The sequence below is a fragment of the Sorex fumeus genome, unplaced genomic scaffold (assembly GCF_029834395.1).
Source record: "Sorex fumeus unplaced genomic scaffold, SorFum_2.1 ptg000006l, whole genome shotgun sequence".
Classification (NCBI taxonomy): domain Eukaryota; kingdom Metazoa; phylum Chordata; class Mammalia; order Eulipotyphla; family Soricidae; genus Sorex; species Sorex fumeus.
The window spans coordinates 68,910,281-68,928,477 of record NW_026606063.1 but is presented as its reverse complement, the minus strand read 5'-3'; the positions used below and the strand labels follow the sequence as shown (position 1 = coordinate 68,928,477).

At 43.4% G+C, this 18,197-nt stretch overlaps 1 gene segment (V, D, J or C); it reads right to left on the bottom strand.

Annotated features, from left to right (window-relative positions):
• Positions 1-7,475: 7,475 nt before the first annotated feature.
• LOC130037763 (immunoglobulin kappa variable 1-39-like) lies at positions 7,476-7,953 on the bottom strand. The segment is given in 2 exon segments: positions 7,476-7,792; positions 7,905-7,953. Coding segments are annotated over 2 exon segments (366 nt in total).
• Between the last annotated feature and the right edge of the window lie 10,244 nt (positions 7,954-18,197).

Here is an 18,197-nt window from a genome sequence, read left to right as displayed (position 1 = left end):
CCCTAGCAGATGACCTTCACTACCCAACCGTCGCCATGCTTCAGGCCACTTTCCACACACTCCAACCAAGCCTCACATATGAGTGCCCATATTCCTGGACTTTGCAGTCACATCACATCATAAGACTCATAAAGGAATATATATATATATATATATATATATATATATATATATTTCTCTTAGAGATCTTGGCAAGCTCCTGAGAGTATCCCACCCACACAATAAGACTGGCCATAAGCCCATGGCATATTGGATATGCCAAAAACAATAACAATAACAGGTCTCATTCACCTGACTCTGAAAGAACCTCTAATCATTGGAAAAGATGAGTAAGGAGAGACTGCTAAAATCTCAGGGCTGGGATGAATGGAGACGTTACTGCGCCTGTTCGAGTAAATCAATGAACAATAGGATGACAGTGATACAGTGATACAGTTTTATGTCAAAGGTCACATTGTACATTTCTGTACCTGGTGTGGTGCAGTAGCAGATTACCAATACTATTGTTGCGTTTTGTCCCTCTAGGCAATTCTCGGCTGGCTGAGCAGACCAGTTCAGTGTAAGAGCTGATGATTTGCAGCTTTTGGGGGGTTATGATGCTGGAGACCACCAGGGAACACCCCCATGCCTGTGCCTGCGAAGGTCAGCCAGTTGGCACTCAGAGACTTCCCGAAATGCCCCATAGACACTCGGGGAAACTGTGGTTCCAGGAATCACCTAGGTGGATTGAGACATAAACCGCAAGCGCTGTACTTTCTCTCCACACTGACTTGGGCTTGTCTCAGGATGAGATGCTCCTCACACTCTGTGTGGCCCTGAAGGTGATAGGAACACAATCCTAAAAAGAGTCAGAACGGCGAGAAGGGGGCCATACTGACATCCTATTGTACAAACAAACAGTATCATCACTACATTAATAATTAGAAATTATTAGATTGAACTTCTATTTGATGTTCAATGTCTTCTGATGTGTGCCGCTTATACTTTATATAAAAACTGTGGTTTGAAAGTTGTTTGTGATGATTTCTTATATACATTCTATAGTCCATCACCATTCCCACCACCATTCTACCATCCCACCACCATTATTTCCATTATTTTCAATTTTACAAGCACCCCTTCATCCAGACCCCATAGAATTCCTTCAGTAACTCATTTTTGTATAGCTTGTTTTTAAATAATTTGCTAAAAAAATCAAAAAAGTTTTCTTAGATGAAAGTTAGTGAAGAGTTTTGTATCTCACCATGCAACCATTAAGCCCTTCTTAAGAGATCACTATGAAGTTATGACATATTAGCCTTCTGTGTTTTCATTTTGTTAATTAAGAATGGCTGTCTTCTATATTACCTCACACCCAATCTGGTGTGCTACTTCTGGTTTATCAGTGTTGTGGAGTTGAGGTGTTGCTCCAGGAAGTCAAAAATTGGTAATGGGATGATACAGTTACAGTTAAATATTTAACTGGGTCGCAGATTTGGGTCATATGAGTGACTACTAGCGCCTCCAGAAATACAGGGAGATGGAGGGAGGTAGCCCACCCCGACTCTGTGAAAATATAGAGTTCAGTTTCAAAACCCACATATATGCCCCTTATGACTCAGCTTTATATTGGATCGAGAAGAATCTCTGAAACTTCTTGATCTCTTTCAAGATTTATTCACAAGTCTCTGGATCATGGCCAGTGAATCCTGATGTACTTTCTCATCAGCAAACAAAATATTCAACAGTTTTATGTCAAAGGCCAGGTTGGTCTTTTGGTCAATAAACTGAGGATGAATACTAAGGCTCTTTTTCTCGTCAAGCAGAAAAAAGTGGTAAAGATGAAGAAAATAGAAAAGCCCCTTTCCATACTCTCTCCTTCTTCCCCACTACAGTGATATTTCCCTGAAGCAGACCCGTTCAAAGGGTGCCACGTGTGAAACATCAGCTCAGGCTCTCTCACAGGAACACACAGGCTGGGGACTCACACCACACACACTGCATTCTTTCACTCTAGGAGTCAGGAGAGGGAAGGTTAAGGTCCCAAAAGCTCACTTTTGGTGAAACCTTCCTCCTGTCAGCAGGAGCCCATCCTTCTCTCATCGAGTAGGTCATTCCTGAGTGGGTGTTGTGGTGACAGAGGGGGTTCCCTGGAGTCTCTATACTTTCAGCTAAACCCCCTATGCGATCACAGTTTACTATAAGTAACTCTAAAGATATATCTCCAAAAATGAGCAATAAAAATAGGATGAAAACAGTCCATTGAAGACAGGCAGGACAGAAGTTCTGTGATTTTTATTTATTTATTTATTTATCGAATCACTATGAAATACACAATTACAACATCATTTGTTCATGATCAGGTTTCAATCATAGAATGGTTCAACGGTCAACCCTTCACTAGTGTACATTTCCCACCAACAATGACGAAATCACTTCTATCCCAATGTCAGAAAAGGGTGAAAATGTCGTTACAACTCAGATTCTAGAAGCTTTCATACTTGCCTACAACATCAACAGAACACCCTGTCCCACCTGACAAGTTACCCTCTCAGTTTTTCTAAGATGCAGTGTACCTCTTTTGTCACTTATGGGGTCTGTCTGCCATCTGCGGGTCAACTGTCATACAACAACTTAATAGGTTTCAAGTGCTGGTGCTAGTGGTTCCTGTGATCCTGTGTCATCCAAAGAGACTTTTCCCAAGTGTCTGGAAAAATGACAAACAGGTATTCAGGAATTCAGAAGGACATAGTTACATCCCAGGTGTTATAAATCCAGAATATGTCGTGGGTATTGTTTTAGAAAAAGCAGAAAGGTTGCAGAGACAAGTAGGAGCCTATAAGAATTATGGCACACGTGGGGGTGTCTGGCCGAAAGCAATGGGCTCCTGGGTCCTCTCTAGAGTGGCTAATGCAGCCTCATTCCTCCTCCAGGATAACCAAGACCTGCTCTGAGAACCAGAATGGATGCACCACTGAGGAGCCCTCCTGACCTTGAACTCTAGACAGATCACGATCATGATCACGACCATCCTGTTATTCGTCGATTGCCTCGAGCAGGCCCCAGTAATGTCTCCTTAATCCTAGCCCTGAGATTTTTAAGAAAGTGCCATATTCAAGGCTCTTTAGGAGAATGAGACCCATCATTGTTACTGGTATTTGGCATACTGGGTAGGCCATGGGAAGTTTGCCAGACTCTGCCGAGTGGGCAGGTTGCATTCGGTAGCCTGCCAGTTTGTCCAAAGTAGGAATGAGATAAAAAGATGTCGCGTGACCAAATGCTAGACTGAGACTGATGAAGTTTGTTCCTATAACTCTATGAGAAAGTCAGGTATAATTAAACCATTTTTGACCCAAAATGCTTTTTTGGTGTGTTATAATTCAAACCCAGAGCTTCATTAATGGGAAACATGTTTTTTTTTTTTATATCGAAGTTACATACCTGGTCCTAGAGCGAATTTGGGCTTGTGCTTTTCCAATGTGCGACTTTCTCTCCAAATTATTCTGTAGGAGAGACTTGAAATGCAACTAGTACAACTCGGGAATAGTTTTACTTCTGAGGTCATTATAATATTTAAAAAACTATGCAGTTGTGTCTTAAATGTAGCCAATGCCTCATATCATACATTGTACAAATCTGTTGTAGATTATTTATCACCTAAAAAAGTGTGTGTAGGAAGTAATAAATATCACCAGGATTATCAGGCTGCCAATTGTTAATCACAGAGTAGGTCCCCTGCTCATGTCACCAATCTGGGGTGTCAGTGACAAATATGGATAAATCATGCAGTGGGTAATTTTAACCTGCCCTCATGTGTACTCATTCCTGTGTGGAACAGAGTCCCTCTCCCTTGGTGTATTGGAGAAAGAAGCTGCATACTTTTTTTTTGGGGGGGGGATCTGTAATGTTGTATAGCATTAAAGAGTTGGAGAAAAGACACACAGAAATAATTGTAAACTTTGTCTACCCAGGACAGAAGTTCTTTTATTCATTTATTTATTGAATCTCCATGAAATACACAATTACAAAATTATTTGTTCATGATCAGGTTTCAATCATAGAATGGTTCAACAGTCAACCCTTCACTAGTGTACATTTCCCACCAACAATGACAAAATCACTTCTAACCCAATGTCAGAAAAGGGTGAAAATGTCGCTACAACTCAGACTCTAGCAGATTTCATATTTTGTCACCACACCAACAGAACATCTCCTGACAAGTTACCCTCTCAGTTTTTCTAAGATGCAGTGTACGTCTTTTGTCACTTATGGGGTCTGTCTGCCATCTAGGGGTCAACTGTCATACAACAACTTAATAGGTTTCAAGTGCTGGTTCTGGTGGTCCCTGTGATCCTGTGTCATCCAAAGAGACTTTTCCCAGGTTTCTGGAAAAATGACAAACAGGTGTTCAGGAATTCACAAGGACATAGTTACATGCCAGGTGTTGTAAACCCAGAAGATGTCACCAATCTGGGGTGTCAGTGACAAATATGGATAAATCATGCAGTGGGTAATTTTAACCTGCCCTCAAATGTACTCCTTCCTGTGTGGGACAGAGTCCCTCTACCTTGGTGTATTGGAGAAAGAAGCTGCAGGCTTTTTTTGGGGGGGGGGGATCTGTAATGTTGTAACGCATTAAGGAGTGGGAGAAAAGACACACAGAAATAATTGTAAACTTTGTCCACCCTCTAGTCTTTGCAGTCATATGTGCTGCCCGTTTTGAGATTTCTGAGAGAGTTACCTTTGCTTGAGGATGAATGACTTTGCTCCAACATGATTACTGAACATTTACTGGATGTTGCTTTGGATCTAAGAATATAATTATGCTGTTAATTTATACCTGGCTACATATGAAATCGATAGTTACTCTATTGTATTATTTTATCTGAAATCAGCAATGTGACATGGCCTCAGGTACACCAACCACCCTGACCTGGACCATGAAGGGCGTATCTGCAGTACAGCAGGGGCTCTCATAGTCCACAACCCACAGCTGCAGCCTCCTCCCCTGAGACATCCAATACCTTCCTCTCACATAGAATCTGAAACTCACTGCTACTGTCTGCTCACCAGCAAAGAACACGTGTGGGCATCTGTCCCAGGCCATGTGCCAGGTTCCTTTCAGGGCTGTATCACTGTGAATGTAAACTTCATTAAGTGCATGCAGTAGTAAAATTCAATGTCCTCAGGCTAACAACTTATACTGGACTTAAGCCCCCACTGAAGAGAACATTTGTGTAAAATCAGTTGCTGAGAACTACTTTTATATATTTACATTGACATGCACAGGACCCGCTGCCCCTTTTGACCACGGGATAGTAACTCAGTTACTGTCCCAGCACTTCTAAGATCCAGGCTTTCTGCCTTGTCATTTCTGGGTTCTGTCCCCAATCTAGTGGCTGAAATGATTTCAGATGCTTGTGTCAGTGATGCTGTTAGAGATTTTTTAATAAATGTTGAAATAAATATTACAATATATTTATAATATATTCTCAGTTCATTTATTAGGAATAAAAATGACTTCCTGTCTAAATAAACTGCTCACATAGTTGAGAAATAATGACTAACAGAGGACAGGAATTCAGGCCGTAAGTATGTCACCAGGAGTTAAGCTCTAGTTTCTTTCATTCTCAGGTGACATGCATGTAATTTGAGAAAAATTTTCAGGAAGGAAGAGGAAATGACGGGTGAACATGGGTAAAATGTCAGGAAGCAGAGGGCTACTGACCCCTGATATAGACTTCTCAGGCCAGCTTCAAGCCTACTCCGAGAACCATCCAGATCAGATCAGAGACCCATAGATTCTACAACCAGTAAGGAGGCCTCTGGGCCAACAGCTAATGGACATGCTGGCTTTGTCCATAGGATGATGCCTGTCCCCATCGCTGTCTCAGAAACCAAATGGGACGATCAAACCATTAGTGCCCAACAACAATATTTTAAATTTTAGGTGTCCTAATGAACTGGGACCTCAGACATGTGAAATGTCTTCCAAGTTATTTGCATTCCTGGGACTAGATTATTTTTAGCATAATAAAACTGTGCTCTGTGAAGAGCTGTGCCCACATATGGACTTTGGATACTTGAAATGTATCATGTGAAAACAATAGCTGATTTTAAATGTAAACAAAAATATTAGTTTAGTCCACTTTAATTCTTTCCACACTATTGGAGCACATAAATCGTGAGGTTTTAGACAGTAAAATATAGCCAAATTGCCAGGACAACAGGGTCCAATAGTTATTCCTGTTCCCTTCAGCCAACTGTGTGTTATACACGTGACAGTGTGGATACTACATGTGGCAGATCTCTGGAACTTCCTGGGTTTCTGCTGTTGCTGGACACATGTGGAAACTCTGTTGGGCCCGGAGGGAAGATGGATATTGCGCCCACAATCTACACTAGAACCTAGGCATGGAGACTGAACTACAGGGAGTCACTGTGTTGTGTCCCCAAGGTCTTGCTAGTGTCACTGATGTGCTATAGCATGCAGTGCTGTGACACTGCATGGGCTGAGCCAAGTTCTCATCTCAGTGCCCAGGTCACAGGCACCTGCCCATTCTCAGCTGGAGCCAGAGCCCAGGGTCTGGGGGACTCAGAACCCGTGTTCAGGGAACAGCAACTCCATGGCCCAGGGGCTTCCTGCTCCCAGATCAGGACCGGTTTGGCAAAGGCTCTGAATGGTTGGTCTGTGCTTAGGTAAAGTGGAAAACAAAACGTGGAGTGCAGATCTGGGCATCTGTCTTTTGAAAAGAGGTCGACACATCCCCACCAATGTGAACTCATATTTTATATTCCCAATCTAGGGATTCAAATCCAAGGAAAATCAATATTGCTAGATAATTCGGCTTTTGGGCAATGACACTGGAAAACTATCATCAGTAATGTGGAATTTCCTAAGGTAAAAATGATTTCTGTAGATTTACCGTTCCTCTGAGGGTTTCAAGGCCTGACCCTGCTGGGGAGCTCAGGCACTGTGATCCAGGGTATTTCCCACGAGGCCTCGGTATAAGACTTTGGTCTAAGTACAGGGTGTTGACATTTTTCTTTTCTAATGGTCTATTACTTACCTAAATTCCGACGGCACCCACACATTGATATGAAGTTCACACTCCTTTAGAACTTCTATGGTATTCATGGTTTCTAGACCTTCTAGAGTGCCCGGACAGCACATATGAACTCTGAATGAGACTGTCACCTACTTACTTCAGAAAAAAAATCTCTGTAAATTTAATCAGCAGATCTGTTGTCATGTCTCTGCTGCTGTGATGGGATTGAGAATAATAGAGTTTAAACATGTTCATTCGACATGCACCAGAAGTGTCCAGGCTGTGCAATGATGAACAGAGTCATTCAAAATTCATATGTGCTGGCATAGGCACTCTAGATGGCCTAGAAACCATGCTTTCAAAGACATTCTGATACACTCTCAGCAGTGGAGGCATCAGGAGGAGCAGCTGGGGCAGTCCAGTCTCACACAGCTCATCTCTGGGGGTTTATGTTCTGGCCTGTATCACTGTGGGAGAACTATAACTTTGTTGACAGTAGTAAGTGGCAGAATCCTCAGACTTCAGGCTGCTGATGGTGAGAGAGAAATCTGTCCCAGATCCACTGCCGCTGAACCGGGGTGGGACATCTGGCCCTAAATTGGTCGCATATTTGATCAGGAGCCTGGGAGATTTCCCTGGTTTCTGCTGATGCCAGTGTAAACTACTGCCAATGTTCTGACTGGCCTTGCAGGTGATGGTGACTTTCTCTCCCAGATATGCAGACACAGGTGGACTTTGAGTCATCTGGATATCACACTGGGAACCTGGGGTTGAAAAGAGAAACAAACATCATCACCACCATTCATTGTACTATAAATTATTTTCCCTGAAGCACGGGTATCACTAGATCCAGTAAACCTGCGTTTCCCTCCTTACCTGGGAGCCAGAGCAGCAAGAAGCTGAGGAGCTGCACAGGGGCCCTCATGTCCACTCTGGGTGTCACAGACACTAACTCTGCAGGCTGACACAGACTAATATTCGGTGTCCAGGCATGAGCTCTGGGGACTTGCAAACGAGTGGGGGCTGGGCAGGCTGGGTAGGTGGAGGAGGAGGGGAGTGTGTGTGGGCACCAGCCCAGCTGCAGGGAAGTCAGGTTGTGGGTTCCTGTGGGTAATTAGAATTTTGTCAACAGAGAACATGCTCCTCCCTTGGTCTCAGGAGGACCCCAGTGTGAGCATAAAGGGTGGGTCCATGGTCCTCTGAGTTAGCACATCTTCTTTCTCTGCCTCAGATACAGGCTCTGTCAGACCACATTATAGACTTCCTCAGGAATTGTACACTTTCCTTTCATTTCTCATCTGTGGATATAATTAAGGCAAGGGAAGTTTTCTCTTTGCTTTGAAATTTCATTATGCTTTAGTACACTTTGTAAAGGATTAAAATTTTATGTTTTGCTATTTGATGGGAGGGGTTGGAAGGGTCTCTCTCAGTGCTCAGAGAACCTGACGGTCACTCTAAACTTCACGTAGCTAGCGGGATGAGCAGTTCAATGCTGGGTACCAAGGACGCAAGGCTAGTGTGATGCTGCAGTGCTGGACCTGTCAGGCCTTTATCTGCAGGTGCTCTGGCTCATGATGGTCCTGTGCTCACATGTGGACACCAGCTCATGCCTCCTGATGGGTCAGTCTCCCTCACCAAGCACTATATTAGTTTATGTGGGAAATTGTTATTATTAGCAACCAGGAATTTAATGAGTGAAAAGGAGTGTACAAACATTTGAGATCTTGAGTAACAAATGAGTGCTAAGATAAAGAATATCTGATAGTCCAACCCTTTCTCCCACTCATCTCTCAATCCTTCACCGGAGAAATTATCCATTATTTCCACATCAACACAATAAAAATTTTCCTTCCTCATCTTGAAAAATTTATTCCCTATTTCTTATCTCAGAACTGAAAATTCCTTCACCTCGTTGAACTTTCTTCCTATGTTTTATCCTCTTATGCTGAGTTGGCCAGTTGAGAATGTGTTCTGATGTGGTGGCTGAGAGGGTCCTACTTGACCGACACCTTATTGAATATCCTCTGTCTCATCACAGGTCCATCCCTTTGTTGAAATCCTGGTGTTGCTCCAAAGACATAGGAGGTCTCAGACAGAAGATGAAGTCTTAGAGTCTTGAGAAGATTGAGGAACAGCGAATGACACCACCTCATAGCAAATGGGATTCACAGACACTAAATAAACACCTGTATGAGATACCGGGTGCCACCTGGGTGAGGAAGTCAGCATGGGGTGAGGATAGAACTCACACAAGAAGTGTCACTCAGGGTTGGGACAGAGATCCATGCTGGGGAAGTCAGCATCCAGGTTGCTAAGTGTGCCGACCCACCATCCCATCAACATCACTGTCCTTTCATTCTGGAGGTGCCCCTGGAGCTGCAAACCCAGCTCTCCCTGCATAGTTCTATGGTCTCCACAACACTGAATTCAACAACTGACAGACCAAACCAGACCCCCCTGGACCACTCGCCCAGCAGGACATACACATGCCTAAGTACTGAGTATCCTGGGAAGGGTCTGGAATGTTTCCCAGGAAGCAGCTTGTCCCAGGGGAGACCTGCAGTGATCACGGAGTCTAGAGGAGATGGTTTTCTCTGCAGTTATCAACCTGTGACTGGGACTTCCCCGAGTTCTTGTGTCAGACAGAAGCAGCTCCCGGGGCTCCCATTCTGCAGGGCCCAGAACAGGACACTCCAGTACCGTTTGATGCCTAACACATGACTTGATCAGAAGAGATCTCCCCACCCTGCAGTCACTGTTCTTCATGCAGCAGGATCCTGCTCCCAATCAGCCTCATCGGTCCTCCTTAAGAAGCTTCAAACCAATCTCTACTTACTGCTCCCTGCACCATATTTACCAAAGGCTGAGGTGAATAATGGACTGGATGTAAGAGAAACCTGGGCCCCACTTCCGCAGGCAGCACAGCAGACTGAATGAACTGATTTCCAGGTATTAATGTAGGGCTTGTCCTGTTTACATGTACACTACGATGTCAATGAGAATGCTTTGTAGCCCTTTTGCAGCCTCTCTGAATGTTTCCCATTGCACCATAGTGTGACACAGGAAAATCCGGTGTCTTCTTTCAGAACAGAAATTCAGAGAATCCACACATACTTCAGGCTCCATTAGCGAAGCAGAGAAATGTGGTGGGACTGGGTGTGGAGAAGAGGGGAAGGGAATCAGAGGAGAAGAGAGAGTCATATTTCAGACATGTTCCCCTGCTAGCACGCGACAGGGACAAATGGAGACGTTACTGGCGCCCGCTCGAGCAAATCGACGACTAACAGGAAATTACGTGATCAAGTTAAGTGATCCCCTGCTATGTACTATCAGAGTCCCCAAGTCCACAGAGGCCCCAGAACAAGAGCTGCTGGGGAGGGGTAGTGCTCCAAGTAGGTTATCTGTCACCAGGGGCAAGTTCCTGGTGACGGAGAGAGAGTCTTGTGTCTGCAGTCATTGTTCCATCCCTGGCAGAGCACCAGGAGAGGCTATCAGCAAACTGTAGTCAGGGAAAAACTTATAATTTCTTCTGATTATTTGATTTTTGTGTCTGGGTGTGGTGCAGTAGCTGATCCTCAATGCTGCATGTGCATCTTGCCCCTCTAATAAATTCTTGGACAAATGACTCAACCACTTCAGTATAAGAATTGATGATTTGCAGCTTTTGTGGGTTTATGGTGTTGGAGACCACCAGGGCATGCCCTCATGCCTGTGCCTGCTAAAATCAACCATGTGGTACTCAGAGACTCCTAGGAATGCCCCATACATACTCTAGAAATTTGTGATGCCAGGATTCACTTCAGTGAATTGAGGCATAAAGCGCAAGCCTTGTACTTTCTCTCCTCACTGGCTTGTTCTTATCCCAGGATGAGATGCTCCTCACACTCTGTGTGGCCCTGAATGTGACAGGGACTCTCTCCTGGATGCAAAAGGGAGGTTGGATGGGGCCACACAGTGTTTGCACTGACACCTACTGGACAAGCAACCCGGATCATTCCTACATTAATACCTGGAAATTATTTCATTCAGATGCATGCCCCTTACACTTTATGTAAACACTGTAGTTTAACAAGATGTTCATGATTATTTCTCATAGATGTTCGGCATTCCAACACCATTCCCACCAGCACTGTACCATCCCACCACCATTATTTCCATTTTTTTAAGCACCCTTTCAGCCTGACCCCATATAATGCACACAATAATTCACTTTATATTGCTTCTGGTAAATAACTTGCTGAAAGAATGACCAAAAATGTTTCCTTAGAGGAAGTTTAGTGAAGAATTTTTATCTCACCATGCAGTCATTAAGCCCTTGTACAAGAGATTACTATGATGTTGTGACAGGATAGCCCTTTGTTTTTATGTTTTGTTAATTGAGATTGGTTGTTTTCTAATTTACATCACATCCAATGTGATGTGCTACTCCTCACTTATCAGCATTGTAGAGTTTTAAATGTTGCTCCTAGAATCAAAAATGTGTAATGGAGTCGCCCGCTCCTCTCTGGAAAGAAAGATGGCAGCCGCACGGGAGCCTTGTGGACAGCAGGTTTGAGCCGGGGCTGGCGGGAGCGGCAGGGACCTCATGGGAAGGGGGGCTTTGTGGGCCGTCCCCCACGCCCCACCGAGGTCGCCAGCTGCCCCCCACGAGCGGCTCTCCGGCACGGCCACGACTCCAGGGCACAGAAACCAATCTCTTAACTAGCTAACTTTTAATAGAAATTCTTCCAGGGTCAATAAGTAAAATAGCAGTAATTCAAATTCATTTTATTCTTAAACCAAGTTGTAGAAAGCAAATCATTTCACAACGCTGTTTCAGCATGTCTGATTGTGGGGGGTGGGTCGTAAACTCTAAACAATAATTGTGCATCTTCTATCGAAATAATCTATCTAGTCAAAGTAGATAGAGTATTAACTAGAACTCATCTACCTCACAAGAATTGGGAGGGGTGGGAGGTGGGGGTCTATTGGGGTTCGGGGTTAAAAATAAGTATTGGTAAAGGGAAATGTGTTTGATATCTATGTGACTGAGACCTAAACCCGAAAGCTCTGTAACTTTTCCCACAGTGATTCAATAAATAAATAAATTATAAAAAAAAAAAACTGAGTGCTGAAAGTAGGTAGAGAGACAAATGTAACCTTTCAGTATCTGTATTGCAAACCATGATGCCCAAAAGGAAAGAGGGAGAAAGAGCAAGAGAGATAAGAAAAGTGTCTGCCATGGATGCAGGCTGGAGGGGGGTGGGGGGAGAGAGGAGGTAGGATGGAAACTGTAGACAATGGTGGTGGGACATGTACACTGGTACAGAACATTGTATAACTGAAACCCAATTATGAACAAATTTGTAACTGTGCTTCTCACTGTGATTCAATATAAAGGTAATTTTTAAAACAAAAAAAAACTATCTGTTTGAGAAACACACGTGTATTGTTTTCACATTACGAATTTCATTTTTCCTAAGTTTCATTTTATATCTTAAATTTACCCTTAAGACCCTACTATTTTAAAATTTCTCTTCTGCTAAAATAAAACTATGTCAGTTCCAAATCTGAAAAAAAAAATGTGTAATGGAGTGATACACATACAGTTAAATATTTAACTAGGTAGCAGCTTTGGGTCATGTTTGTGACTACTGGGGCTTCCCAAAGTATAGGAAGTTGGGGGCAGATAGTCCATCCCAACCCTATGACAGCCTGGAGATTTCAGTCAGAAAACTTTAAAACCTGAGTTTTTCAATTCTTTGAGGCTTGTTGATGAGCAATGGACTCTGGCTGGGTGCATGGCAGTGATTGTGACATGTGGAGGTTTTTTGACTGCTTGGGGTACACCCAGCCTCCTCCAGGCCATCCCTTATTATAAAGGACAATGGGGGGTCTGGAAGAATCTCTGCAACTTGTCGATATATTTTAAGAATTTATTCATGACCTCTGCCTGCTCTCCTTTGGCGGCTCCATGGCTGCCATCCTCCTGGGGGCCATTGGACAGTCAGGTTTGAACCCACAGTGATGAGACACGCCAGGTCTCCAGGATGGGGGTGGAATCAGCCCTTTCCTCCCTGCCCCAGTGAGACCCTGAGTCGCTGCCCACAAATGGCCTTTCTGACTCCTGATCAAGCTACTTAATGGCCATGATCCAAGAGACTCAAAAACAAATCTTGCAACCCAGCAGGCTTTGGCAGAAATCCCTCCAGATTCAGTTGTTAGAATTTCGGAATTCCAAAATCGCATGACCACTACTGTGGCCACGAGACAACATATGTTATTCGTGGTCAACAATAGAAAACAAATTATCTTCTGTTGCCTTTTTGCAAGTCTGTGTGTTGGTGTAAAATCCCAGGAAATAATGGTGGGTCTGTCGTCAAAATATAGAATGTAGTCAACGTAGAGAGAGAGAGAGTAATGTAGAGTCATCTGCCCCACAGGTAGGGGGAGGGTGTAGGATTGGGGGAATAATAAGGTTTTGGGTGGTGGAAAATGAACACTGGTGAAGGGACGGGTGTTTCATCATTGAATGACTGAGACTTAAACCCAAAAGCTTTGTGGCTGCTCTCACAGTGATTCAATAAAAAAATGTATAGAAAAGAAAAAAAAGTGATGTGTAGTTCATGCCCAGTTCAATCAACATAATAAATGGCTAATAAATAACAATACTGCTACACTAAAAAAAAGAAAAGGAAAAAAAAGAATTTATTCATGAGACTCTAGATCATGGCTGGTGAATCCACATGCATTTTCTAATAGGAAACAAAACATTCAACAGCTTTATATTTAAGGACATGTTTGTCTTTTAACCAATGAAACATGAATGAAAACTAATCCTCTTTATCTCAGCAATCAGAAAAGCAAGTGCTGAAGATGAAGAAAATAGCAAAGCCCCTGTCCCCCCCCCTCATCTCTTCTCCCTTGACTACCTTGATCTGTCCTGAGGCAGACCCTGCTCCAAGGTGCCGGGTGAAGCTTGAGCTCAGGCTCCCTCACAGGAATATGCAGGCTGTGGGCTCACACCCCCACATGGGATTCTCACATTCTGGGAGGCTGGAAAGTGAAGTCCAAGGTCCAATAAGGTCACTTCCAGTGACATCATCCTTCTGTCAGCAGGAGCCCCTCTCTCCTTTTGTCCAACAAGTCATTCCTCAGTGGGTGATGTGGGGACAGAGGAGTTTTCCTATTGCCTCTATACTCCCATCTAATCCCTCTGTGTGACCTCATTTTACATAAGTGACTCTACAGATCTATTTCCAATTCTGAGCAATAAATAAAAGTGCACAAAAGACAGATAGGACAGAACTTCTGTGACTTTTATTTATTTATTTATTGACTCGAGTGACTCGAAAGGTATATTTCCAATAATGAGCAATAAAAATTGGAAGAAAACAGTCGATAGAAGACAGGCAGGACGGAAGTTCCGTGACTTATATTTATTTATTTATTGAATCACCATAAAATACACAATTACAAAATCATTCATTCATGATCAGGTTTCAGTCATAGAATGGTTCAACAGTCAACCCTTCACTAGTGTACATTTCCCACCAACAATGACAAAATCACTTCTATCCCAATGTCAGAAAAGGGTGAAAATGTCGCTGCAACTCAGACTCTAGCAACCTTCATACTTTGCCACAACAGGAACAGAACACCTCCTGACAAGTTACCCTCTCAGTTTTTCTAAGATCCAGAGTACCTCTTTTGTCATTTTTGGGGTCTTTCTGTCATCTACAGGTCAACTGTCATACAACAACTTAATAGGTTTCAAGTGCTGGTGCTGGTGGTTTCTGTGATCCTGTGTCATCCAAAGAGACTTTTCCCAGGTGTTTGGAAAAATGACAAACAGGTGTTCAGAAATTCACAAGGACATAGTTACATCCCAGGTGTTATAAACCCAGAAAATGTCATGGGTATTGTTTTAGAAAAAGTAGAAGGTTTGCAGAGACAAGTAGGAGCTATAAGAATAATGGCACACTTGGGGGTGGATGGCAGAAAGCTGAGGGCTCCTGGGTCCTCTCTAGAGTGGCTAATGCAGCCTCATTCCTCCACCAGGATAACCCAGACGTGCTCTGAGAACCAGAATGGATGCACCACTGAGGAGCCCTCCTGACCTTGACCTCTAGACCAAGACTGATGAAGTTTGTTCCTATGACTCTATGAGAAAGCCAGGTATAATTCAATCATTTTTGACCCAAAATGCTTTTTTGGTGTGTTATATTTCAAACACAGAGCTTCATTAATGGAATCATGTTTTTTTATATCGAAGTTACATGCCTGGTCCTAGAGTTAATTTTGGCTTGTGCTTTTCCAATGTGCGAATTTCTCTACAAATTATTCTGTAGGAGAGACTTGAAATGCAACTAGTACAACTCGGTAGTAGTTTTACTTCTGAGGTCATTACAATATTAAACTATGCAGTTGTGTCTTAAATGTAGCCATGCCTCATATCATACATTGTACAAATATGTTTTAGATCATTTACCAGCTAACAAAATGTTTGTAGGAAGTAGTAAATAGCACTAGGATTATCAGGCTGCCAATTGTTAATCAGGGCTCAGGTCCCCTGCTCATGTCACCAGCCTGGGGTGTCAGTGACAAATATGGATAAATCATGCAGTGGTTAATTGTAACCTGCCCTCATATGTACGCCTTCGTGTGGGGAACAGAGTCCCTCTCCCTTGGTGTATTGGAGAAGGAAACTGCATTCTTTTTTCGCGGGGGGGTGGGGTCTGTAATCTTGTAAAGCATTAAAGAGTTGGAGAGAAAACAGACAGAAACAATTGTAAAGTTTGTCCGCCCTCTAGTATTTGCAGTAATATATGCTGCCCGTTTTGAGATTGCTTAGAGAGTTGCCATTGCTTGAGTATGAATCACTTTGCTCCAACATAATTACTGAACATTTACTGGATGTTATTTTGGAACTAAGAATATGATTAGGCTGTTTCTTTATACCTGACTACTTATGAAATTGATAGTTATTCTATTGTATGATTTTATCTGTAATCCGCAATGTGGCAAAGCCTCTGGTACACCAACCACACTGACTAGGACCATGAAGGGCGTATTAGCAGTACAGCAGGGGCTCTCATAGTCCAGAGCCCACAGCTGCAGCCTCCTCCCCTGAGAGCCCCCAATACCTTCCTCTCACTTAGACCCTGAAACTCACTGCTACTGTCTGCTCACCAGCAAAGAACACATGTGGGATCTGTCCCAGGACATGTGCAAGGTTTGTTTCGGGTCCATATCACTATGAATGTAAACTTCATAAAGTGCATGCAATAGTAAACTCCAATGTCCTCAGGCTAACAACTTATACTGGACTTGTGCCCCTACTGATGAGAACCTGATCATTTGTGTAATATCAGCTGCTGATAGCTAATTTCATATATTTATACTGACATGCACAAGACCCGCTGCCCTGTGGACCATGGGGCAGTAACTCAGTTATTGTCCCAGCACTTCTAAGATCCAGGCTTTCTGCCTTGTCAGTTCTAGGTTCTGTCCCCAATCTAGTGGCTGAAATGATTTCAGATGCTTTTGCCAGTGATGCTGTTAGAGATTTTTATACATTTTTGAAATTAATAAATGTTTGAAATAAATATCAGTTCATTTATTAGGAACCAAAATGACTCCCTGTCTTAAATAAACTGCTCACATAGTTGAGAAGTAAGGACTAACAGAGGATAGGAATTCAGGCAGTAGTTAAGCGATAGTTTCTTTCATTCTCAAGTGACATGGATGTAATTTGAGAAAGATATTCAGGAAGGAGGAGGAAATGACAGGTGAGCATGGGTGAAATGTCAGGAAGCAGAAGGTTTCTGACCCCTGATATAGACTTCTCAGCCCAGCTTCAAGCTTACTTTGATAACCATCTAGACCAGATCAGAGACCCATAGATTCTACAACCAGTAAGGAGGCGTCTGGGTCATCAGCTAAGGGACACACTGCATGTTTCCATAGGATGATGCCTGTGCCCATCACTGTTTCAGAAACCAAATGGGACGATCGAACCATTAGTGCCCAACAACAGTTTTTTTTTTTTAATTTTTAGATGTCCTAATGAACTGGTACCTCAGAATTGTGAAATGTCGTCCAAGTCAGTTTCCTTCCTGGAGCTAGATTATTTTTATTTTTATTTTTATTTATTTATTTATTGCTTTTTGGGTCAAACCCGGCAATGCTCAGGGGTTACTCCTGGCTCATGCACTCAGGAATTGCTCCTCTTGGTGCACGGCGGACCATATGGGATGCTGGGAATCGAACCTGTGTCGGCCATGTTGGCTGCGTGAAAGGCAAACGCCCTACCCGCTGTGCTATTGCTTCAGCCCCTAGATTATTTTTAGCATAACAAAACTGGGCTCTGTGAAAATCTATGCCACATATGGACTTTGGGTACTTGAAATGTATCATGCGAAAATAATAGCTGATTTTAAATGCAATAAAAATATTAGGTTAGTCCAATTAAACAGTTTTCACCCTATTGGATTACATTAATCGTGAGGTTTTATGCAGTAAAAAATAGCCAAATTGCCAGGACAACAGGTCCAATATTTATTCTTGTTCCCTTCAGCCAACTGTGTGTTATACACGTGTCAATGTGGATACTACATTTGGCAGATCTCTGGGAACTTCCCTGGTTTCTGCTGTTTCTGGACACATGTGGAGACTCTGTTGAGCCCTGAGGGAAGCTGGATGTTGGGCCCACAGGCTGCACTAGAACCCAGAGAAGGAGACTGAACTCCAGGACGTCACTGTGTTGATTTTGACCCCAAGCTCTTGCTAGTGCCATTGATGTGCTAGAGCAGAAAGGGCTGTTACACTGCATGAACTGAGCCAAGGTCCCAGCTCAGTGCCTGGGTCACAGGAACCTGCCCCTGAGCCCCAACATTCCCCTTCTCAGCTGGAGCTAGAGCCTAGGGTATAGGGGACAAAGAACCTGTGTTCAGGCCACAGTGTAAAATCTTATCACGCCGAAGGTTGTATGTTCACGGGCTCACTGGACGACACTGTCTCACCGCCTGCATTCGGTGCTCTTGAGCCGCTGTGTGTGGCCTGGATCGGAACGACTGTTGGCCAAGGGCAGATGGAAGAAGAAACGGGGGCCAGGCCGGTCTATATCAGTAGTAGTTTATTCCAATCCTCTTCACTCCTGTCTTTCTCTGCCTCCTTCTCTCCTGGGCC